This window comes from Dermacentor silvarum, chromosome 3 (assembly GCF_013339745.2).
Source record: "Dermacentor silvarum isolate Dsil-2018 chromosome 3, BIME_Dsil_1.4, whole genome shotgun sequence".
Taxonomy (NCBI): domain Eukaryota; kingdom Metazoa; phylum Arthropoda; class Arachnida; order Ixodida; family Ixodidae; genus Dermacentor; species Dermacentor silvarum.
The window spans coordinates 10740912-10765886 of record NC_051156.1 but is presented as its reverse complement, the minus strand read 5'-3'; the positions used below and the strand labels follow the sequence as shown (position 1 = coordinate 10765886).

The 24975-nt window shown below is 48.4% G+C and overlaps 1 protein-coding gene across 1 annotated transcript in view; it reads right to left on the bottom strand.

The window, feature by feature from the left end:
- The window catches only part of LOC119445317 (venom metalloproteinase antarease-like TpachMP_B), a 141005-nt gene that overhangs the window by 43564 nt on the left and 72466 nt on the right, over positions 1-24975 (bottom strand). The window contains exon 4 of the mRNA XM_037709631.2: positions 11283-11391. Within this exon, the coding sequence (XP_037565559.2) occupies positions 11283-11391 (109 nt within the window). The remainder of the gene's footprint in view (positions 1-11282; positions 11392-24975) is intronic.

Genomic DNA, 24975 nt, shown 5'->3' with positions numbered 1-24975 from the left:
GGAGACCCTGATTATGAGAAGGAAACTTACAGAAGAATAAAAATGGGTTGGAGTGCATACGGCAGGCATTGCCAAATCCTGACTGGCAACTGTCGCTGAAAAGAAAAGTGTACAGTCATTGCTTCCTACCGATGCTAACATATGGGGCAGAAACTTGGAGGCTAACAAAGCTCGAGAACAAGTCAGGGACTGCACAAAGAGCGATGCAATGAAAAAATTTAGGCCTAACGTTAAGAGACCGGAAGAAAGCGGTATGAATCAGAGAGCAAGTGGGGATAGCGGATATTCTAGTTGACATAAAGAGGAAAAAATGGAACAGGGCAGGCCATGTAATGCGTAGGATGGATAACCGGTGGACCATTAGGATTACAGAATGGATAGCAAGAGAAGGGAAGCGCAGTCGAGGACGGCAGAAAACCAGGTGGGATGATGAAGTTAGGAAATTTGCAGGTGAAGCTAGCGCAAGACAGGGGTAATTGGATATCGCAGGCAGAGGACTTCATCCTGCAGTGGACATAAATATAGGCTGATGATGGATGATAATGATGATGATGACATGAATATCATGACAAGTGCGTCATGGAGTTCATGAAACAGCCGCCTACGTCTTGATGCTCTTATGGTCGTTTCGGTAACTTGGTATGTACCAAAATTGGCACAGAAGAAAGGAAACCGAGGGTCCCGATTTTTATTAATCATATCATAACGAAGCCTACAAACAATGACACCAAGGAAAACATAGGGAAATTACTTCTACTTACCAATTGAATTAATGAAATGAAAAATTAATGGAAATGAAAATGGACTGAAAAAACAACTGTCCGCAGGTGGGGAACGATCCCACGTCTTGCATTACGCGTGCAATGCTCTTACCATTGCCCTACAGCGGAGCCGTCTTCCCATCCACTTTCTGGGGTATTTATGCTTTACAACTAGAAATAACCCTGGGAGTGTTAGCCAGCGCCACCACTCACAAACCTAGGCGGCGGATGTGGAACATCCTTTCTGCCGCAGGCGTCACGAGCACGTGATCTTTTGGGCGATGGACAACTGGCTTCTTATGATATGATTAATACAAATCGGGCCCCTCGGTCCCCTTTCTTCTCGTTCATTACATAACGAGGGCTCGAATCCGGCAATATTGATGCCTTCAAGTAGCTAAGGTGGGTTTATAGACCAGTTGCCATCACCCAAAAAAAGATCACGTGCCCGTGACGCCTGCGGCAGAAAGGATGTTCCACATCCTGCCGCCTAGGTTTGTGAGTGGTGGCGCTGGCTAATACTCCCAGGGTTAGTTCTAGTTGTAAAACATAAATACCACAGAAAGTGGATGGGAAGACGGCTCCGCCGTAGCTCAATGGCAAGAGCATTGCACGCGTAATGCGAAGACGTGGGATCGTTCCCCACCTGCGGACAGTTGTTTTTTCATCCATTCTCATTTCTATCAATTTCTAATTTCTTTAGTTCAGTTAGTAAGTACAAGTAATTTCCCCTATATTGTCCTTGGTGTCATTGTTTGTTGGCTTTCTATGTTACGCGCTATGCCGAGCATGGAAGAATGCGCCAGAAAGACGGTGAAGACGACGATATGAGTAGCGTTCGTGTTGTTCTGTCATCTTGCTAGCAGCCGTCTTTTTCTGTATATATCTTGTAAATATAATTTTCCTATCCCTTATTGCTACTCTCATCACCGTGGCATTTTGGTGGGAGGTGCTGGGTACCCACACGAAGAAGTGTCTGCGCCCACCGAGGCAGCTGCAACGACAACGCTTGTCCTGGCTCAGCTAATAGACCTCGGCAGATTCTGCGGGACTGACAACGTGGATATCGAGGACTGGCTACCGCTGTACAAGCGTGCAAGTAAGAATAATCACTGGGATTAGACAATCATGTTGGCAAACATATTATTTTACCTCAAAGTAACCGCGAAGGTGCGGTTTGAGAATAATGAAGACGAAATTGGGAGCTAGGATGCATGCAAGGAAAAGATGCGTTCCCTGTTCGGCAAGTCCGCAGGTAGAAAGGCAGCAGCAAAGAAGGAGCTGGCATCTCGTGCACAGACAGCGACAGAGTCATACCTGACTTATATACAGGACGTGCTTGCCCTATGCCGCAAAGCCGACGACAGCATGACGGAGTCTGAGAAAGTAGGCAACGTGTTAAAGGGCATAGCAGATGATGCCTTCAACCTGCTAATCTGCAAAGACGGCGACACTATCGATGCCATCATCCAAGAGTGCAAGCGCTTTGAGGCCGCAAAAAGTCGACGCATTGCCCATAATTTCGCTCGACTTCCGAACACGGCAGCAACGTGGTCCTGCGAAGACGTACCTGAGCCGTCGGCACCGCTCGCCGTGGAACACGGGAAGATCATCCGACGTGAACTTGACGCTGTGTCTCCTGCTTCTACGTGCGGCCGTACCTGTGACCATAGCTCCCCGATGGTGCCACTAGTCCAAGCTATCGTTCATCAGGAGCTTTCCAATGCTAGCCTGGACTCTGTGCGTGCCGCAGCTCCTTCCCAGCCAATCTACCGCCGTGCCTCACTTTCACACGCCCAAGGTCAAAGGCCGCCGTTCCTTACTCGCAACCAAGCCGAGTGGAGGACTGCTGATGACCATCCCATTTGCTTTAACTGACGTCGTGTTGGACACGTGGCCCAGCATTGTAACATCGGGTGGTATTGGTATCAGGCTCCCTGTGGAAACAACCGTCGCCTCGACATGGATCACGGCCGATTTCAGCCCTACCACGAGCATCCACAAACCGCCGCTGACGACGCTCCCTCTATGCCATATCGTCGTTCGCCATCCCCACGTGGTCACCGGTCCCGTTCGCCGTTGTCGCGTCGCCAATCATCTCGCTCGCCCCAATTCTGCCGCCCTACGTCACCGATTGAACAACTCCCTCGGCAAAACTAGACGATGCAGCTCCCAGAGGTGATGCTGCATCGACGACCCGCCTGCCAAATCCTCTGACCACACTGCAGACCAGACCGAACCTGATAGACGTTAAACTGGATGACGCTCATGTTGTCGCTCTAGTGGGTATTGGGGCTCAGATATCAGATATCAGAATTCGGAGCTTCGTCGCCGCCTCAATAAAGTCCTAACACCACCCACAGTACCGCTAATTCGGGTTGCCGATGGCGGAACGTTTCCCGTGCTAGGGATTTGCTCCGCGCGAATAAGTGTTCCTGACCGATCCACAAGCGTACTAGTTGCCGTGCTAGAGAAATGCTCCCATGACCTCATCCTCGGTATGGATTTTCTGTCTACTCATTCTGCCCTTATTGACTGTGGAACCGGCTTGCTTCAGCAAGACCTACCGTGCTACCATGACGCTCGTACAACACGCCAACCGCGCTTGTGCTCAGGGGATTTCGTTCGTCTACCTCTTCAAGCCGTTATGTATGTTAACTTGCGGTCTTGTTCCCCATTCCCAATGGCGATTACAACTTGACCCCGATCGTTGACGTCTTATTCGCCAAAAACCTCGCTCGTCCTCATACCCTTATTAGAGCTACGGATAATCGCACGTCTCTACCCATATTGACCAATAGCTGGTGTACGCAACTCATCTCAGGCGGCATGACTCTAGCCCACATTTCTTCTATCGATGAGTGTGCCATTTCTGCATTCGTCACCGACGCTTCTTTGTCCTCTGCCCCTTCCTCTTCCTCGCACAATCTCGTCGACGGTGATATTGACAAGATGATAGCGTCTGACCTCCTTGCTGCACAGACAGCCGATATGCGGCGCATAATGAAGTCCTACCACGACATCTTTGACTTCAATGACCGTCCTTTGGGACAGACATCTGTGGTCACTTATAATATCAATACTGGGGACGCCAGCCCAATCAGACGACGTCCTTATCGCGTGTCCCAAGCCGAGCGAGAAGTGATACAGCGTGAAGTGGACAAGATGCTCACCAAAGACTTCATTGAACCTTCATGCAGTCCATGGGCATCACCGGTCGTCCAAGTCAAGAAGAAAGATGGCAGCCGGCGCTTCTGCGTCGACTACCGCCACATAAAAAAGGTAATGCGCCAGGACGTCTACCCTTTGCCGCGGATCGATGACGCTCTCGACTGTCCACACGGTTCTTCCTACTTCTCTTCTATCGATATGAGGTCAGGCTACTGACAGATCTCTGTCGATGATCAAGACCGTGAAAAGGCCGCATTTGTTCTGCCCGATGGACTTCACCAGTTTAAGGTAATGCCCTTTGGACTGTGTAATGCCCCAGCCATATTTGAAAGGATGATGGACTCCCTCCTCTGTGGATACAAATGGCCAACTTGCCTCTGTTACCTTGACGATGTAATCGTGTTCTCACCGACAATTGACAGTCACCTTAGCCGGTTGTCGGCAGTTCATGAAGTTTTCAGGTGACCAGGCCTTCAGCTCAACTCTGCCAAATGATATTTTGGCCGCCGCGAAATCACTGTGCTTGGCCACCTTTTGAGTGCTGAAGGCGTGCAACCTGACCCAGAAAAAATCCGTGTTGTCAAAGACTTCCCTATGCCACGTTTCCCTAAAGAGGTACAGAGCTTTGTCGGCTTGTGCTTCTATTTTCGACGTTTTGTCAAGAACTTCGCCGACATTGCCCGTCCACTCACGCAACTCTTGAAGAAGGAAACGTCATTTTCTTGGGATCCTGAACAGGCCACTGCGTTTCACACGCTCACGAAGTTACTTAGGTCACCACCCATTTTGGCCCATTTTGACCCGCCAGCCCCCACGCACCGACGCCAGTGGACATGGCATCGGCGCTGTTCTCACCCAGCAGTAATAAGGACGCGGTCGCGTCATCGCCTATGCCAGTCGCCTGCTTTCCTCTTCAGAGTGCAAATTTTCGATCACTGAGCGTGAGTGCTGGCATTAGTTTGAACTGTAGGAAAGTTTCGACCATTCTTGCTTGGCCACACCTTTTCAGTGATCACAGGCCACCATGCGCTTTGCTGGTTGTCTTCCTTCAAAGATCCGACTCTTCCTCAAAGATCCGACTTGGTCGCTGGGCACTGAAACTGCAAGAATACAGCTTTGACATGCCTTACAAGTCTGGCAGATTGCACCAGGATGCGGACTGTCTATCCCGTCATCCAGTTGACCCTCCCAACTTGTCAGCGAACGATTCGGACGCCTGTGTCTTCGCGATCTCCGATTTATCCGACATACGCAGCGAACAGCTCAGCGATGCCAATTTGCGGTCAATAATCCACCGTATACGCTCTTATCGCTGTGCCCCGTCCCTAAAATTATTTGTGCTTCGTGACGACATCTTATACAGACGCCACACCAACTCCGATGGCCAAGAGCTTCTACTGGTAGTTCCCGAAAAATTCCGTTCCACTGTCCTCGAACAGCTTCACGACGCCCTAACCACTGGACATCTCGGAGCAACTCGCACAGACGATCGCATTCGGCATCGGTTCTTCTGGCCAGGCCGCCACCGCTTTGTGCGCCGATACGTTGCGGCTTGTGAGTGCTGCCAGCGCCACAAGCATCCATCCTTGTCGCCAGCCGCTCCTCTTCAGCCCATCGACATTCTCGGTGTCCCGTTCTACCACGTCGGCCTTGATCTCATCGGGCCATTTCCAACATCTCTGACTGGGAACAAGCGGATTGCCGTAGCTACGGACTACGCGACACAATATGCTATCACGCGGGCACTACCGATAAGCTGTGCCACTGAAATGCGGACTTTCTACGTTACGACGTTATTCTTCACCACGGCACTCCTCAACAGCTGCTGACCGACCGTGGTCGCTCCTTTCTGTCCAAAGTTGTGAACGACATTCTTCGTTCGTGTTCCATGCGTCACAAGCTAACCACTGCCTACCATCCGCAAACCTTACCGAGCGCCTCAACCGCACGCTGACAACAATGCTCTGCATGTACGTTTCCTCAGACCACCGTGATTGGGACAGCACCTTGCCTTATGCGACATTTGCCTACAACTCGTCACGCCATGACACCGCTGGCTTTTCCCCCTTTTATCTCTTGTATAGCGGCCATCCCACATTGCAATTCGAGACTCTTTTACCAACACCTGTGCACCCTGTTACCGACTACGCCCGCGATGCAGCTTCTAGGTCTGCAACGGCTCGCCAGATTGCAAGGGATCGTCTTTATGCCTCCCAGCTGTCCCAGAAGGCCCGCTACGATAGCCATCACCGTGTCGTTAATTACTGTCCGGGATCTTTGGTCCTCCTCTGGACGCCTTTCCGTTGGCTTGTCGCCAAAGCTTCTTTCCCGATACTCCGGGCCTTACAAGGTCCCACGCCAGATCACTGAAGTCACGTACGAGATCACTCCACTGGACTTTCGATCATATGCCGCGTCCCCTACTGATATCGCTCACGTCTCCCACCTTAAGCCGTATGTTGCCGGACACGATCCTACTGCTCCTTAAGCGCCGAGACGGCGCTCTCGACGGCGGGGGTAAGAGAGCTCAATGGTAAGAGCATCGCACGCGTAATGCGAAGACGTGGGATCGTTCCCCACCTGCGGACAGTTGTTCTTCAACTATTTTCATTTCCATTTTTTCTCATTTCTTTAATTCAATTAGTAAGTACAAGTAATATCCCCTATGTCGTCCTTGGTGCCATTGTTTGTTGACTTCGTATCATAAAATTGGCATCGTATGACGAGTATATATGGCGAACATAAATGATAGGTCATGACATGAATGTCTGACATGCGTGCCATGTAGGTCAGGACATGAATGTCATGACACACGTGTTATGTAAGTCATGAAACAGCCGCCTACGTCGTGGTGCTCTTACGGTCGTTTCGTTATTTCGTAAGTACTATAATTGGCATGGATGACAAGAGTCTATGACGAACATAAATGACAGGCCATGAAATTATTGTTATGATATGTGTGTCAGGTAGGTCATGACACAGCCGCCTACGTCTTGGTGCTCTTATGGTCATTTCGTAAACTTGGTCGGTACCAAAATTGGCATAGTATGACAAGCGTGTATCGCGAACACAAATGATAGGTCATGACATGAATATCATGACATGTGAGTCACGTAGGTCATGAAACAGTCACCAACATCTTGGTGCTCTCATGGTAGTTTCGTTAACTTGGTAGGCTCCCTGCACACTGCTTCGCATAACATTGATTTCCACAAGACGTGGGATCTACCGATTCTGTTTTTTATGTCTTTCTGAAACTTTAAAAATTTCTCTGTTTACAGAATTCTGAAGTCATTTTTCAGATCCTAGCCATAAATATGCCTTTTCCCTCGTTCAATTCATCTCACGATGAATTGCAACGGTGAGGCGACAGCATTCCAGAAATTTAGCGGCAAAGCGTGTTGCCGAAGTCACTTTTATTTAACACTTGTAGCGGTAATTCTGACAATTCCGTTACTTCAGCAACACTGATACAGGTAGAGATAGATATTAATGAAAGTGTATTTGCTATTTACAAGCTAGCATGGTGTTTAGGGTAGAGATGGCGTTTGGGCCACCTCAAGCCTTTTCTCGCGATGTCAGTTTCCGACTGAGATACAGCACCGGACGCTCTTCATTTAGACCACAGTTGCTAGCGTCACACCGGAGAATGAATTCGCTGCGAAAGTCTGGCGAGCCAAGCACAGACCACTTCTGCTTTATGCTTTCGGAGGCTGTCAGTTAGAGAACTGACAACCTCACTGCATCACTAGTCTCCGCATTTAATATCGTCGTCTTCCCTATTAGACTGGACAGGGAAATCTGATGTCGGTAGCTCGGCCCATCACAATAGTTGAATCGCTCGCAACATCCCTCCCCTGTTGATGCACCGTTCCGCCAGCCCCGCCTCTAATGTCGACACCCGCGCCCCCACATTCATGAATATGCGTGGCCAACCGGGAAACTGAGCACGAAGCTGTTCCCTTGACGTTGGTCGACGATGGCCCCTTTCATCAATTAGTGGGCTCTGCATGACGGCCCTCTTGTAAGGATCAGGATTAGAGATTGTGATATTCACGGTAATTACCGTATCCACGGATGGCCGGTGGTTGTAGTGGCCTCGACGCGACCTCCTTGGTTAACGCGTCAATGTCTATGACGCGCCCGGCCGCTGTCGTTGCGCGCGCTGATGAATGGACCGCCTCGTGGGAAACGTCCCAGGAACGCGCTTGGCCAGGCTGAGACGTAACAGGCTCCTCCGCAGCCAAGAAATTCCACCTGAGGGTGACCAACTGTCAGGTTGCCCGGAGCGTCGAGGTTCCCTTCCGAATTTATGTCTGAGGACCCACAGCAGCTGGGGTTCCAGTACTCGCGTCATTGCCGCCTTCTTCCTAGGAAAACACGGGCACACGCACTCTGGTCGGTGTGCCCGAGCGAAACGTCTACCGGGTGCTATGATCCCCGCATTGCTTTGAATTGTTGTACCCCTCTTTTTGTCTCTGTCCCCTTTTTGTGGTGGTCAGCCCTCGGCAAGACAGAAATTAGTCGCCTATCTCATTAAATTCGATAGCAATACGTACCAAGCACGTTTCCCGTTTATTTTTTTTCTCGGTTCTTGGCCACTTTTCGGGTTTTTTCGACCCACTTTCCCGCTTTTCATGCTGATTAATATAATTATTGTAATGAGTATCGTGATCAGTTATCAATTTTTATATTCCTCATGTAATTACCTATCGATTGATATATCATGGTGTAGGTAGGGTTAGTAGTGATCGTATTGAGTTATCCATTTCTTGTACATAATTTTGTCCGATTTCTGGCTCCACCTTTTTAAGGTCAACTCAAAACGACGCCCTAAAAGAAACCCTCCAAGGGTTGCCGTTAGTCACGTGGCAGGATATCTACTGGTCTCTCATATGGCCCATTTATTTTGAAGGTATTAACCCTTAATCCTTTCGCAATATTTCTGTTGCATTGAAGTTCAAAGGTTCTTGAATTGCGTTAAGCTTGGATTATATTCACTGGCATTTGGATTACTTCGGCTGGTGTTTGGATTAAATTGAGTGGTGCTTGGATTAAATTGAATGGCGCTCGGATGAAAATGACTGGCAGGTTGATTCATTTCAATGGCGCTTGGGTTAAATTGACTGGCGCTAGGATTAAATTGACTGGCGCTTGGATTAAATTGTGTGGGAAAACCTGTAGTTACCTTATGGCCTATATTGCAATTTAAAAATTCTAGCCGTGAAGCTTGCAAGCCAGAATCACTTGGAATGAATTGTCATGCTGGCACCACTTTCGAGATATTCATTCCCGAACCTTGTGGCGAGATGCATTGGCGTTGGAGTCAGTTTCTAAAGAAGGCATTGTTTTATGCATTCAAGCACAAAATAACAATTGGCCTCAACTAGCTGAGGCAATTGGCCCACCAGTTTCATGTGCCATGTTTCCTCGATAATAAAGGTCACTCGATAATGAAATCGATCAGTCAACCCCATCGGCAAGAATATCTAATGATTCCGAAACAGTAAGTCAAACGTGATTCTGCTCTTTACACCACTGTACACTTTCAGTAGTGCGGATTTCATGATTTCAACAGGATATTTATAAATTCGGAAGCAAATATCATCATCATCAGCCTATATTTATGTCCACTGCAGGACGAAGGCCTCTCCCTGCGATCTGCAATTACCCCTGTCTTGTGCTAGCGTATTCCAACTTGCGCCTGCGAATTTCCTAACTTCATCATCCCACCTGGTTTTCTGCCGTCCTCGACTGCGCTTCCCTTCTCTTGGTATCCATTCTGTAACCCCAATGGTCCGCCGGTTATCCATCCTACGATTACATGGCCTGCCCAGCTCCATTTCTTCCGCTTAATGTCAACTAGAATATCGGCTATCCCCGTTTGTTCTCTGATCCACACTGCTCTCTTCCTGTCCCTTAACGTTAGTCCTAAGCTTTTTCGTTTCATCGCTCTTTTTGCGGTCCTTAACTTGTTCTCGAGCTTCTTTGTTAACCTCCAAGTTTCTACCCATATGTTGGCACAGGTAGAATGCAATGATTGTACACTTTTCTTTTCGAAGACAGTGGTAAACTCCCAGTCAGGATTTGACAATGCCTGCCGTGTGCTCTCCAACCCAATTTGATTATTCTGTAAATTTCTTTCTCATGATCAGGGTCCTCTGTGACTAATTGACCTAGGTAAACGTACTCCTTTATAGACTCTAGAGGCTGACTAGAGATCCTGTATTCTTGTTCCCTTGCCATGCTATTGAACATTATATTTGTCTTCTGCATATTCATCTTCAACCCAATTCTCAGAGTTTCTCGATGAAGGTCCTCAATCATTTGTTGTAATTCATCTCCATTGTTGCTGAATAGGACAATGTCTTCTGCAAACCGAAGGTTGCTGAGATATTCGCCGTTGATCCTCACTCCTAAGCCTTCCCAGTCTAAGAGTTTGAATACTTCTTGTAAGCATGCAGTGAATAGCATTGGAGAGATTGTGTCTCCTTGCCTGACCGCTTTCTTTATAGGTAACTTTCTACTTTTCTTGTGGAGAACCAAGGTAGCTGTGGAATTCTTGTAGATATTTGCTATGATATTCACGTATGCCTCCTTTACTCCTTGATTACGCAATGCCTCTATGACTGCTGGTATCTCTACTGAATCAAAAGCTTTTTCATAATCTCTGAAAGCCATATAGAGAGGTTGATTGTACTCCGCAGATTTCTCAATTACGTGATTGATGACATGAATATGATCCATCGTAGAATATCCCTTCTTGAAGCCAGGTTGTTCTCTTGGTTGGCTGAAGTCAAGTGTTGCCCTGATTCAATTGGAAATTATCTTGGTGAATATTTTACACAATACTGAAAGTAAGCTAATGGGTCTGTAATTCTTCAATTCTGTAACGTCTCCCTTCTTATTGATTAGTATAATGTTGGCGTTCTTCCAGCTCTCTGGTATACTTGAAGTTGTGAGGCATTGCGTATAAAGGGCCGCAAGCGTTTCACGCAAGATATCGCAAGAAAATATACGTAATACAAAATAAAATGAGACAGCTATTTTTTGTGATCTACCGGCGAATGACTACCAAAGCAGTAGCAAGAAGTTCTTATTGGATAATAAATATTTCTAGGAATTTACAAGCACACTAACACACTATCTCACTCCAATACGTACCGGTTCGAAAAAATGTCTAAATAGATAAATAAATAAAATGAGCACCGAGAGCACTAGCAGTACGCGTGCCTCTCGGTTATCTTCAATGAAGCACGAGTTTTGAGTGATACGGAAAGGTTTCCCTCAAAGATATATAGTAGTGTTATATTTTTCAATGTTCCAGCAGTAGTCCCCACAAACACTTACAGATGTCCTATTTCATGAGCAGCGGTGTGCACTCCAGAAAAGTTTCCAGGCTGGTCTTCTCCAACGGCAACTTTCCAGCGAGAACAGACTTGCTGCGTATAAGCCATACCTGTGACGAGATTGCATGGTATAAAAATTTATGTTTACATGATATCAAAGGTTAGGACCAATCCAAAGAAAAGTAGCTGCTTAGAGTCGTTTTTTATTTTGGTAATTGTGCTATCATTATGCCTACAGGAAACAATGGAGGAAGAATAAGGGTGATTTCAAAGATATTGTCTAGATTCAGTGATCAATCAACAAGCAGTTGTCGAATGGAAATGAGGTACTTGAGTTTCACTTTGTGTGAAACTGCACACAGGGCATTATGCGCATTCAAGTTTCTGGTTAGGTTAGGTTAGGTTAGATTAGGTTAACAAGAAAAAGGATCATTCATGCTAACAGCTACAAAATTCGTGGCACTGAACTAAAAAGGTAACTTAACATAAATACGCGGAAGCACAGCAGTCACCTGCAGGCTCACTCACTTTCGCCTACGTGACGGCGGCACCCTGAATAAGAAGAGCTACTCGACCACCGGCGCGCTACCTTTTAGTTATCCTCAAGAGCCTTCGCACCCAAGTCTTGTACGCCATGCACGATGACCCAACTTCTGGTCATCTTGGTTCCACCCGAATGCTATACCGGGCTCAAGAACGCTTTTACTGGCCTACGATGCGGAACGTTATTGAACGGAACATCGCCAGCTGCTCTCAATGTCAGTGTTACAAGCTTCCTCCAAAAGCGCCACACAGTCTACTTCAACCAGTACCCTCTTCTAGCGTCCCCTTTGAGCAAGTTGGTATAGATCATCTGGGCACTTTCGCGTGATCCTCAAAGGGCAATGGTTGGGTTATCGTTTGCGTAGATCACCTTACTCGCTATTGTGAGATTGCCGCGTTGCCACCGGCCACATCTACTGAAGTTTCTATGTTCTTGGTGGCTCACGTTATACTCCGACATGGATCCCCTTACATAGTAATCAGCGATCGTGGGTGGCAATTTACCGCGGACGTAGTTGAAGAAACCCTTTGTCTGTGTCCATGTAGCTTCCGCCATTCTACACCCTCCCATTCACAAACTAATGGTCCGCTCGAGCACACAAACAGAAAGCATGCCAACATGCTGTCCATGTACGTCGATTCGGCCCACAAGAATTGGAACAGCATCTTGCGTTTCATTACCTATGCCTTCAACACCGCGAGACACGAGACTGCTGGTTACTCACCATTTTTTCTTCTTTATGCTCGTCCTGCGCGCTCCACCCTCGACGCCATATTTGCCTACTTTGCTCATGACAACGACCCAATTGATGAGATCCTCTGTAGAGCAGAAGAAGCGCGACCCCTCACTAGGCTATGCACCCTGGCATCGGAGAACCGATCCACGATACGCTATGACGTGCGTCACCGCCATGTTGACTTGATCCTGGGGCCGTATTCTGCAACACTTCGGTTTTCGAAGAATTCCGTTTGCGTGCAGCGATTGGTCGCCGCCTGGGTGTCGCCAACGCCTCAGGGCGCCCACGCATTTTGATGACATCACGCACATGTGAATCACGCGGAAACCGAATTTGTCATCTGCTACGAAGCGAAGCTGCGCGTGCTGCTTCGGTCTGATCCGAAGCGCTGTGTACCGTGTGCAGAGTCTGTGCGTGCGTGTCCACGGGCGAAATCGCGGCACTCGGAGTAAAATGACGGCGTGTACGGTGCCTGTGGCGCCTGTTATCGTGCTTTTAGTCAGCCTCCCTGAGAGACAGCGACGACATCGACAAGACGCCTTTGAGATGACAGATGTGGAATTCAGGCGACAATTCAGACTCTCAAAAGAGACAGCGCTCCGCCTGTGCGAGGAACTTGAATGTATTGGGGCCGCAACGTGAATTCAGCGTACGACGTCCCACCTAGCCGCATAAACGGGTCAAACGAAGTAAACGAAATTCACTAAGTCACTCACAACCAGTACAACTCACGCGTTTAATAATGAAAATTATAAACCACATCAATACCATCAACAAGTTATTCTTTATTTACCAAGCAGCGCTCTTATATTGACTATATTTTTACTCGGTTTGTGACGTTCAATTCCACAAAGAAACCTGCGCGCCAATTTGCCTTTGTCCTTCCACTCGTTTTCATTGCGTCAACGGACCGCCCCAATGTGACGGCACCACCAAACCGAATTCTTCGAAAACCAAAGCTTTACAGAATACGGGCCCAGGACACCGTTGCGGTAGCGTGGCTTGTGTAAGAAATTTCTCGCTCACTATGTAAGTCCCAAAATTATCCTGGAATGCCTCAGTGAAGTGAACTATCGCAATGGCCGAGCGTCGTCCACGAGCAGTAACGACGCTCGGCCAAGGCTGAAGTGACACACGTCGCGCGTCCGAGGCATTACAATCGACGAGATGACTGACTGGCCCGGCGGGCTTCGTCTGCCAGCGGGGAAATGTCACGAGCTCTTGCGATGTGCCACGGATGCCGCGCAGATAACCAGGTGGAAAAAAAGTTGTCGCAGTTTCACCTGAAAGGCGAAGCATCAATTGCGATAGCAAATTTGTAGAGAGCTATACGGAGTAATGATAGTAGCTTTATCAGCTGTATAAACTTGGACATGCAGCAGCTCCGGCAACACGCAGAACTGTTGTCGACGCCGTCGGCGTTTTGCCCGCGTTCGCTCAAAATGCGTGCGGCGTTGGTGACTGTTGCCGGAGCCTCTGATATAAATAGGCACTTGGTGCCGCAGATAAACGTCGCCTCCCTCCCCCCCCCTCCCCCACGGCCTCTCGCGCGTCGGAAGAAGGCGCGTTTGCTCTACATATATGGTGATTGTAAAGGAGGAAAGAGACGCCTACTTCTGCAGCCCTTAAGCGAGCACGGCGCAGAACGCGCGTTTGTTCTCCGCCGTGCGTTCACTCCCCGTGACAGCGCGCGCCCATCGCACCCTTTCACTCGCACATACAGCGTTCGGCGCGCGGCGACGATTTCATCTCCATTGACGTCATACGGAACCTCACGGCGACGGCGACGGCAGAAATTGGCATTTGAGTGTCCATATAATTGCTATCGCAATAAAAAGTGTCGCAGTTTCACCCGAAAGGCGAAGCATCAATTGCGACAGCAAATTAGTAGCGAGCTATACGGAGTAAGGATAGTAGTTTTATCAGCTGTATAAACTTGGACATGCAGCACCACCAGCAACGCGCAGAACTGTTGTCGACGCCGTCGGCGTTCTGCCCGCGTTCGCACTGAACGCGCGTGGCGTTTTTATATAAATACGCATTTGGTGCCGCAGCTAAACGTCGCCTCCCCTCCCTCTCTCCCTCCCGTCCCCCCACAGCCTTTCGCGCGACTGGAAAAAGTCGCGTTTGCTTTCTATATATGGAAAGGAGGAAAGAGACGCTTAATTCTGCAGCCCTTCAGGGAGTACAGCGCAGAACGCGCGTTTGCCCTGCGACGTGCGTTCGCTCCCTGTGAAAGCGCGCGTCGCTCGCGCCCTTTCACTCGAACATACAGCGTCCGGAGCGCGGCGACGATTTCATCGCCGTTGACGCCATACGGAACCTCACAGCGACGGCGACGCCGACGGCAGAAATCCGCTTTGGAGTGTCCATATAATTGCTATCGCAATAAAAATTTGGAAGAGCAGAACGACGTTCGCTAGGCTGCCTCGGGACCGCTCTTGAACCGCGCTCATCAACCAGATTCGTGTGGATCTGTATTAAACACCTTGTGTGTAACAATATCATAACCTATCTTAGCATACGCAAGTAATAATAACAGCACACGATGTGTTGCATGTGCAGACGCTTTTATAAACGTTGCGGCAAGATATGAACGCTCCATAACAAAAATACTCACTCTTTTATTCGCTCGGTAAATTCTTTATAGCATTTGGAATTCTCGCCTACCGGCCATGAAAGCTTTGTGCGTTTATTAGCTGTGAGCACTTTATTAGAGTGTTTAGTGGAGTGTTTACAATCCGGTTGGCTCAGGCTGGCATATGCTATCAGTTTTTAACACAACCGCTTAGCTGGAACGCTAGTGCGCTTGCGCACAATGCTCATGATGGCAGCGGAACGAAGATCGCTTCCCAGGCTCCGCTTGCAAAGGCGATTTAGCGGAACGTCAGATCGCTTTTATTTGGTTTCTCGGTCGTCCAGCAGCCAAATTGATAGTGCGTCGCTCGCATTTCGGCAAGGCGCGCATGTCAAATGCCCAATCTACGTTGTTTCATGCAGTGTCTCAGCGACTGAAATCTGTGCGGAGCGGAGCGTCAGTGCCGCTCACCTAAAACTGTCTGTTAAGGAGGCGAGAATGGTGTATTTTTCTGCACACTTTCCGAGCTTTAGTGTTTCAGATTATGGATGGCACGTGTTTTCCCGCAATGGTAAAAAATTGGTCGAACATGTGGATATCTTTAGACGCAGGAATCGGCGGGAAAGACACAGTCACAATTGTATAGATTTTTTGTGTGGACCACTGGACTCAAATTACCGATGCTAAAGTTTTATTTGAAATTTTGTTTTGTATTCACTGAGAAAAATCTTTGAGTAATTGGAGAAATGAAGACCGCCCGCCCAAGCACTCTGTACAGATGGTTAACCAGCGAAGCTGAGACTGTGCGGTCGTGGTTTTTATCACTGAGTTAATCCCGCGGTTTCATAAATTCTTTCTCAATTATTGGTTACCTGTTTGTTTCTGAATGAGGTTAGACACACGTTCGGCTTCGACGGAGAGAATGACGTCACTGACGGTATGCCCGCAGTCCGCCGTTGTCACTTGCGTTCGATGTCTCGAGTTTGCTCGGCGGAGTGGTTAGCAGCATCTGCCCGCCATTGCCTCTCGCAATTCTTCAAAATTAAATTGCCTAAACGATAAATCTTACCGTCACGTAAGACAATGAACGACTCAAACCCCGTAAACGCGGCCCCCCTATTACGACGACAGAAGTGAAATTCTACGCTGGAATGATTTGCGGCAACGGATCCAGCTGAGGAAGAACACGACAACAAACGCGGGAGCAGTATACCACGAAGCGCATTCGCGAGGTAGCGCCGAGGGGCGCCATTGAGCAAGCTGTGGAAGAAGACGACGACGCTCGAGCCATTGCTGATGGTGATGGTTTCTGCGCACATCTGACGGGAATATTTTGGTTTCGCCTAGCCATGTACAGCTTCGCTGTATTTTATTCGAAATGTCTTCTTGCGACTTCAGTGACGTCATGTAAGTGCGACTTGCTGAATTTGGCATTTTATGGTATTTGGGTTGCTTTGGCACCAGATATATTCTTATGACTCTCTACGTTGTGCCTTTGTTTCGTTCTAAAAGCACTGTACAGCTCTTCAATAAAATACAGCTTACTGTAGGTCCATGCAAGTGCTGCCCAAGTTCGTGACGTCTTGAGAAGCCAGTGTGGTAAGCGCTGCCATCTGAATTTCGTTTGTGACGAAGGGTGACAATGCGAACCCGTAGGCCCATCCGACAGGCCTCCGAAGAGAGCGGACAGGACACGTCAGCGATGTATCAGACTATACTCCGAGACATTCGGGAGACGCCAAGAAGAGCGGACGTGCATTTGATAGGCTCCGACGACTATACGGCCGCTAGAGAACAAGTTGGATTCGATGGCTTTTGGATTTTAGCTGGAATCAACAGCACTCGACGAAGGGACACCGATGATATCAATTCTATGACGGTGTGTCCTCGTTTTTCACGATTTTTGGGACTTCATAGTCTTCGACGCGTTATATGGTGAGCTAAGCCTAAGGTTCGACATAACGGCGCGAAGACACTTGCGGCGTCGGGAGAATAGCTGGGAGACTGATTTCGCCATGATGGAGACCGTAGAAGGTACGAAGATTGATCCGGAAGAGTTTAACGTGAAGGGACAATGGTACGTTAGCAAGAAGAAAAGAAATGCTGTCCCCCTAGGGTACAACGACGCACGCCATATGGAATGGCAGCGAGGCGCCGAGAAGCTCGCAGGGAGGAAGATGGCGGGAAAGTCGGTTGAAAGGAAATTTCCCCAACTTCCGGATGGCACCGAGAAAATAGTCATGAGGCCGCACTGCGGTCTCGTACGTCTGATAAAATATGGAAGTGCGTATTTGGCTAACGTAATACTTAGCGCGGCTGGCGTCAGCTCAGACGCGGCCGGAGAGGACATCATCTCGATGAATGTGAAGCAACATTCCTTACTCGTCGTCACCTTCCGCGCGGAAAGGAAGAGAAAATACGCCGACTTGAAGCGCCTCGTGTTCGAACGGGAAAAGATCGAAATACGTCGCTATGCCGGATGACTGCGAGAAAGGCGTCGTGTATAAATCCTTTTGTCCATATCGGGCGCACATATCTTGATAAGGCTGCTAAGCTATGGGAATCCTCCGCTCCTGGGAGTGCGAAGACTCGGAAGAACATCGAGGACAGTTTTAATACTGTTCGAAGACAAAGAGGTGCCGCAGTGGATGAGACTCACGCCCGGTGTCCGAGCCTGAGGCTGGCTCGGACACCGCGAAGGCGTCTTCCCAACCCCGCGAAGGTGAAAAGTCGTGGCTGTGGCATAGAGTAACTGGCACAAGACCATTTATGTGAGCCCAAGTGCCAACTGCGCGGGAAAAGACACCCGCTCGGTGACAGAAAATGTAGAGAACTCTACCGTGTTCCGAGGTGAAGAACAGGCAATGGGAATATAAGATCGACATGCTACAGCAGCCGCAACTTCAGAAACAGCAGCAAGGCGGAGCGACCGCCGAGGGGAATCCCCGGGATCATTCCAAGGACAAGCGCGGGAATGAGGACTTTCGCGCCAGAGACGACTCGTACGTTCCCGAGGCAGGAGGAGACCACCGTAAGGCAGCAGCAGCGTGGCCGCTCGAGCTCCCGCACCAGGGAGCGCTTCAGATCCAGACCCAGGGGGACATAGCGTTCCAGGGACCCGGCGTATCCGTGGACTAGGAAGCTGAGCCAGAGCAGGGACCGAAACAGTGGAAGCTTTGGCAGTGGGGTTTCCCAGGCAAAAAAAAGGACGAGGAGATCAATAAATTACTGAAAGAGGTTGGGTCGCTTACAGAGGTCATCAATAAGGTCACGCAAGAGTTGCATAGGCCGGCACCCGCAGCTTTTTGTCCCGGAGAAATAAATGAATCTTGAATCTGAAAAAATGCAGGCGCGTACGGGGTGGGGTCCCCCTCCCCCCAAAATGCGCAACCAAAATTAGTATCGACCTCCCCCCCGGCCCGAATGGCTGCGCCTCGCACGCAGCCTGCGGCACCGGAGGCGGAAAGATGATTGTAGAATCGGCTAGACCACCTCCAATGAAACGCAAAGGGGGAGACGTTGATCCATTGGTGGCACTAGAGAAAAGATTAGAAGCCAAAATCGAAGCTAAATTTGATTCTTTCATGGCATAAATTATGGGCGCAATACATCAGACTGAAAGCCAGATCCAAGCCCTTACGGGCGAAGCACCAAAGCAAAGGGCAGAATAGGTGGCTACCGAAGAATGGGAACTAAACGCGGAGGAACAGTTTGCCCAGCTCCAACATGGCCAGAGGCGCACCAAGTGAGTCTTCACTCTGACAGTGGAACTGTCGCGGCTTCCAACGCAGGCGGGCGTTAGTGCAACAATACTTCACACTATGAGATGAGAAACCGCTAACTATAGCTCTGCAGGAGATGGGAAAAGCAGCAAAACTCTCGGAATACCAAGCTTTTTCAATTGATAGAAGTGAGAAATCTCGCGTCACAACGTTGATTAAGAGGAACATTGCGACAATCGAGCACGAAATCAACTCGAGAGAAATTGAAGTAATACTATTGGAAATTCTTACGTGACGAAAAGAGGAACCGGGCGTGTTCCTCTTCAATTTGTACAGTACCTCACAGCAGAAAAACGTGAGATTCAGAGCCCTCTTTCGCAAACCGATTGAGGCTGCCGGGACTAACCACTTGCTAATAGTCGGTGACTTTAATGTTGCGCACCCGGAATGGGGTTACGCTAAACACGATCTAAAAGGCAAGCAGATATGGGAGGACGCGCACGAGCTGGGACTCACCCTACACATGGACCCTAGTAGCCCGTTCAGTGTGGATAACAGCGTATGCGCAGACACCTCCCCTGACCTGACCTTCTCAAAAAATGTGACAGATCTGAACTGGCAAAATTCGGAGCACAATTTCGGCAGCGATCATTTCATTCCGGCCTCGATTCTTAAAAAAGGGGGGAAGACGCGTTGTGCGTCAACTGAGGGTCACGAAATAAGAATTATTTAGGGAGAAGCGAGAGAAAGCTAAAACAGGGACGATCGCAAACAGAGAAATAGACGAAGGCCCTCACGCGCCACGTTGAAGAAACAACGAAGGCCCTTGAAGGGGACGATGCCCGGAAATATATGATAGCAAACGGCTTCGTATACGGGAGGCAAAACATGGTATGGAGCACAAACTAAAGAAGTAAAAAGGGAACCGTAATCCTAGAAGGAAGTTCGCCAGACATAACAAAGAAAGTGAAAATTATGCGATCAAGTTATGGAAACAGAATTGGCGCAGCAAATGCGGATGGACAAACTTATTACCATGTACATTGGCGATACTCATAGTACCCTCCTCCCGGAGTACGACGGAGCTCCCAACGAGTTGCTCGAAACACCCTTCACAGAAGTGGAGGTCAGGGTAGAAATATTGGGACTAAAACGAAATGCGCCCCAGGCGCTGACGGAATAACTAACAAAATTTTAAGAAACCTGGATGATGCCTCCATCAAGGCTCCGACGGAGTACATGCAAGAAATTTGGACTTAGTCACTTGCCTCGCCAATGGAAGTCGGCAACCATAATCCTAATCCCAAAGCCGGGCAAACCACTGAAATTAGAAAATATGAGACCTATTTTCCTAACCTCATGCATGGCAAAATTGATGGAGCACGTAGTCCAGACTAGACTGACGCGCTTTATAGAGCAAAACGACCTGTGGCCCCACGAGATCGTCGGCTTCCGACTGGGCCTGTGCACGCAGGACGTGATGCTACGACTCAAACATGACATAATCGACTCACGTTCTAGAGACGCCAAAGTAATTCTCGGCCTGGACTTGACAAAGGCTTTTGATAATGCTAATCACGAAGTGATCCTCCGTGGTCTCTATGAAATCGGGGTAGGCTCTTGAACATACGAGTACATGAAGGACGTTTTTTTCAGACAGAAATGCCTGCATGAAGTTCCAAGACATTGAATCAGCCACGCTTCAGTTAGGGAGCAGGGGCACACCAAAGGGCTCGCTTCTCGCCCCGTTCCTCTTCAACGTGGCGATGAGAAGCCTCTCTGAAGCTCTGAGAAGCATAGAGGGGCTAAAGTTCATTATGTATGCAGATAACATCACCATCTGTACTAACCAGGGGGGCGATGCGACCATCGAGGAGTGCCTCCTGGCGGCGGCTGACACTGTCGTGGACTATGCTGCTAGTAGGCGTCTCTCATGCGCTCCGCAAAAATCGGAATCATTCGTCTATAACCCAAAGTCACTCCGATGCAAATGCAGCTGGGAATTGGACATCAAAGTAGAGGGGAAACCAGTCCGAAAGGTGAATAAAATGAGAATCGTAGGACTATTAATTCAGGAGAATGGATATAATGATGAGGCAGTCAAAAAGCTAGCAGGATTTACCACCCAAGCCCTTGTTATATTTAGAAGGGTCGCGCCGAAAGGACGAGGCCTGTAGGAAAGAAGTGTAAGGCGGAAGAAGAGCAAAGGTGGGGAGAGGAAAAGAGAAAGAAGTTAAGATAAACAAAGAAGGCTACCTTGTCATACTGACTTTTCTCAGTTTTATTACAAATTTGGCGCAGTCCACAGGATAGGAGCTTGTGTTGTGCCTCGCATCCGCTTCCTTTTACCGAGGACCATGGACTTGGACGTCATCGAAACCTGCGCGGACGCCGACAGGCACGCAGGCGTGGCAAGATTTTTCCACGGAGGACGTTTCGCTCCTAGGGGTGAGCACTGATCCCTTGTTCAGAATGCTAACGAACACGACCTTCAATGATTGGTGGCAGTACGTAACTGTGTACGATCAGCATGAGTGAACAAGGCCGAGAAATAAGGATTATAAACAGGGATAAGGTGCCTCAGAAAGGCTGGCCAACGTTTCGATAGGAGGACCTATCTTCGTCAAAGGCGGCCTCGTCATCCTCGGCGGGTTAGTTTTAAAGGGTTAGTGGAGTGACGTCACGTCGATGTCCGCTGTGGCTGTCTGTAAAGGGAGAGACTGAAAAGAAAATGAGCGCCGGCGCTTGACTGGCTAGGCGCGGTTTCTAGGACGAGGGGACAAGAGCGGGAGAGCGAGAAAGTGGCAAAAAAAATTATATATATATAAAAAAAAAAGCGTTGGGAGGAGTCGTGGTCGGCGTGCGTTTGGGGTCCCTGAAGAGCCGGTCAGTGTGCAGGTCACAATAGGAGTTGAAAGCATGACTTGAGTAGCGTAGCATCAAGGCATCGGGTAATTTTGTGGTTGACAGGGAGCAGCTTGGTCCGTCAAGGGATGTTAGCCTCACTAATTCGCCCTAGGCGTCGTCGCGGCGGTATACAGAATTGGCGAGACCTAGTGTGGTCAAGGCGCCGAAATAGGTATCCTGGCGCCTGGGATTTTGGACTGTCTCGGCGTGGATCTCATGTGGAGAAGAAAAAAAAGAAAAAAAAAGAAAACGCGCGTTTGAGGGAAAAAAACCGGCGCAGGAGGGTGACAGTGTAGAAAAAATATAATTAGAAATTTAAACCTGGGGGGGAGACAGGTGTACCTGGAAAAGCGCTCGTATGGTTGATCACTGCGTAAAAGCATGGAGGACGATAATCAATTGAGTGGTAGGGGAGATGCAGGGAAGAACTGGAAATGGAAGAATAGGTGAGGTTGAGAGAAAAAAAAAACAACAACAAAAAAAAACCGGCACAGGTGAGTGACAGCGGAAGAAATATAACTAGAAAGGAGAGTGTAAAATACATGTTTTTTTGTATAATGGAACTAGAGCTCAGAAACAGTGAGCACCAGCTACAAATACTAGAGCTGGTGCCGAAAAACGTGCTCCAGCATTCTCGGAGGCCGTCGTTGGAAACGGTAAAGCCGGATATTCATGACGGTTGGTCATCTGCAAACGATCAAGCCTGGCTCAGTTTCTCTGAGTACGCGTGCGACCAAAATAGTTGGCGGCGAGACCTTGACATGGTTATGAATATGCGCTTGTACCTACGAGGCATTGCGAAAACCTGGCATGACTTGAGAATCGCAGAACGAGCGCACCGGCCTTGGGCTGAGTGGAGAAACAGTTTTTTGACGTCTGTCCCGTAGAATAAGCTCCAGAGCTGGGACAACGCTACAGCCTTCAAATATAATTATGACCCTCTGGTAGAATACTTTTTTTAGAAGAGAAGGCTACTACATGTTGCTGACTCGACGATGTTGGACTCGTCGCTCGTACCTCTAATTATATTCGGAGTGCCTAAGGGGAAGCAGAACGATTTTCAACTACGAACATCGCATACTGTTGATGACTTGCTTAGAAATATGAAATATTTATGCATTCTACAGCATCAAGACAATGCTTCTAACGACTACAGTACTTCACCAAATGAAGTTTACTAACAGCAGCGTACAAACGTGACCAATTTGACATCGGAAGGTCCCGCTCTTTCATTTCAAGAAACCATCTTCCTTACCGAGAGCGCCAAGCTTGTGCACATTTCTGTGCAAGCAAATGCGCGGGACGTCAAGGCTTTAGTGGATAGTGAAGCTTCGATAACAGTTGTAAACAAGAGTGAAATTCCAGACCTAAGCATCGTGGAACATTGTCCTATGATGGTGTACGATTACGATGGCAGAAAACAGACGTATAATGAGTGGGCGGAAGTATTCATCACGTGTAAAGGAAAAAGCACCATAACTAAGGCTCTCCTACTCAGTGGAGTAAAATATCAGTTGCCCTTGTCTCGTTCAGTCATGCAGAAGCTTCGACTTAACTTCTACTAGGATGGCGAATTCACTACTCGGGATGACCGCCAAATGTCTTCGGTTTCACTTGCTGAACTTCAACGGAAGCCCACTACAGCGGCGGACGGTATCAATCTATATCCAGAGCTAATATGCGTCGGGGGCTATACAAAGGCCGCATCAAAATTTGAAGTACCATTTGAACTTCTCGACAAGACTGCAGTTAAACGCCAGGCCTAGAATATGTCGCGAGAGAAGAAACATTGTTTGATGGAAGGAATACAGAAGATGCTCGACGCCGGTGTAATCCACCCATCAACCTCTGCCTTCGCTTCTCCGATCACCATTGCTCCTAAAGAGATGGTACCTTTCGTCTCTGTGCTGATTAAAGGCAGGTCAAGAAATAGACTGACTTATTTCCATTTCCAATGCCACTTATTGATGAAATTCTTGATGATCAATGAAACCGGGGCTGTAGGATCTTTTCTCGCTTGGACCTGTCCAAAGGCTTCTGGCAAGTGCCACAGACAGAGAAGATTACAAAGTTTTCTACCTTCGTGACGCCGTTCGACATATACGAATATAAGCGACTACGTTTTGGCTGGGAGAACTCACCCGCATAACTTCAGAAGATGATGAACATTGTTCTAAAGCTATATACTGGATTTTTTTGCAATGTTTGCCTCGATGACATCATTCTGTATTTGAGGTCTGAGCAGGACCATACCGAACACCTGGCGAAGGTCTTACAAGCACTCAGCAATGTCGATCTGAAGATAAATGAAAAAAAAGAGGGATTTCTTTCAGTCGAAGCTCGTTTTTTCTCGGTAGAGTGTTCAACGGTGTTACCAAACGTACCAAAGAAGAGTCTGTACATCAGATTTCCACACTTATGAAGCCACATGACCTTCATTTGCTGCGAGTCTTTCTTGGACTAGCAGGCCACTTCAGGGCTTTCTTTATGGATTTTGCAAAGATGACAAAATGCCTGGCCGAGTTGACAAAAAAAGGATGTTCATTTCATTTCGTACGATGATTGCGAAGTGGTCTATCAAGAACTATTGCGCGTGACCCAGTACTAACTCTACCTTACCTCAGCCTGCCGTTCGAAATGAAGTAATGAATACAGCACAGGGGCAGTGCTGTATCAGAGGCACCACAGGGCTGCGCTAAATAGACAGCTTCAAGTCGTAGGGTACTATACCTACACGTTTAACTCTGCTCAGCTCAACTGCACCGGCCAGGCAACGGTTTGACGTTATCTAGATTGGCGGTTGAAGTTACACATGGAGTGTTAAATATGATCAAACTGTGGGAAGGATGCGAAGGTCTACAGCTTGCCAATGGAAGGTTCATTGTGCCGGGCACCCTCGTTCCAAAAGTGCTCCACATGTACCATAACACTGCCGACTCTGGCGGCCATGATGGTTTCTGGCGAACCTATAGTAAGCTCCTACAGAGGTTCACGTGGAAGAAAATGAAGAGCGATGTAGGCAACTAAGTTCGGTCTTGCCACTTGTGTCATGCCAAAAAGGCAAAGTACCGCGCAAAGTAACAAACGATCTCGTATTATCGGTTCGCTCAGACGCACCTTTCGAAATAGTGCACGTGGACTTTGCCGAGTTGCAAAAGGAGAGCGAAGGTGTGCGCCGGACGCAGTCATTTCTAGTGGCAATCGACC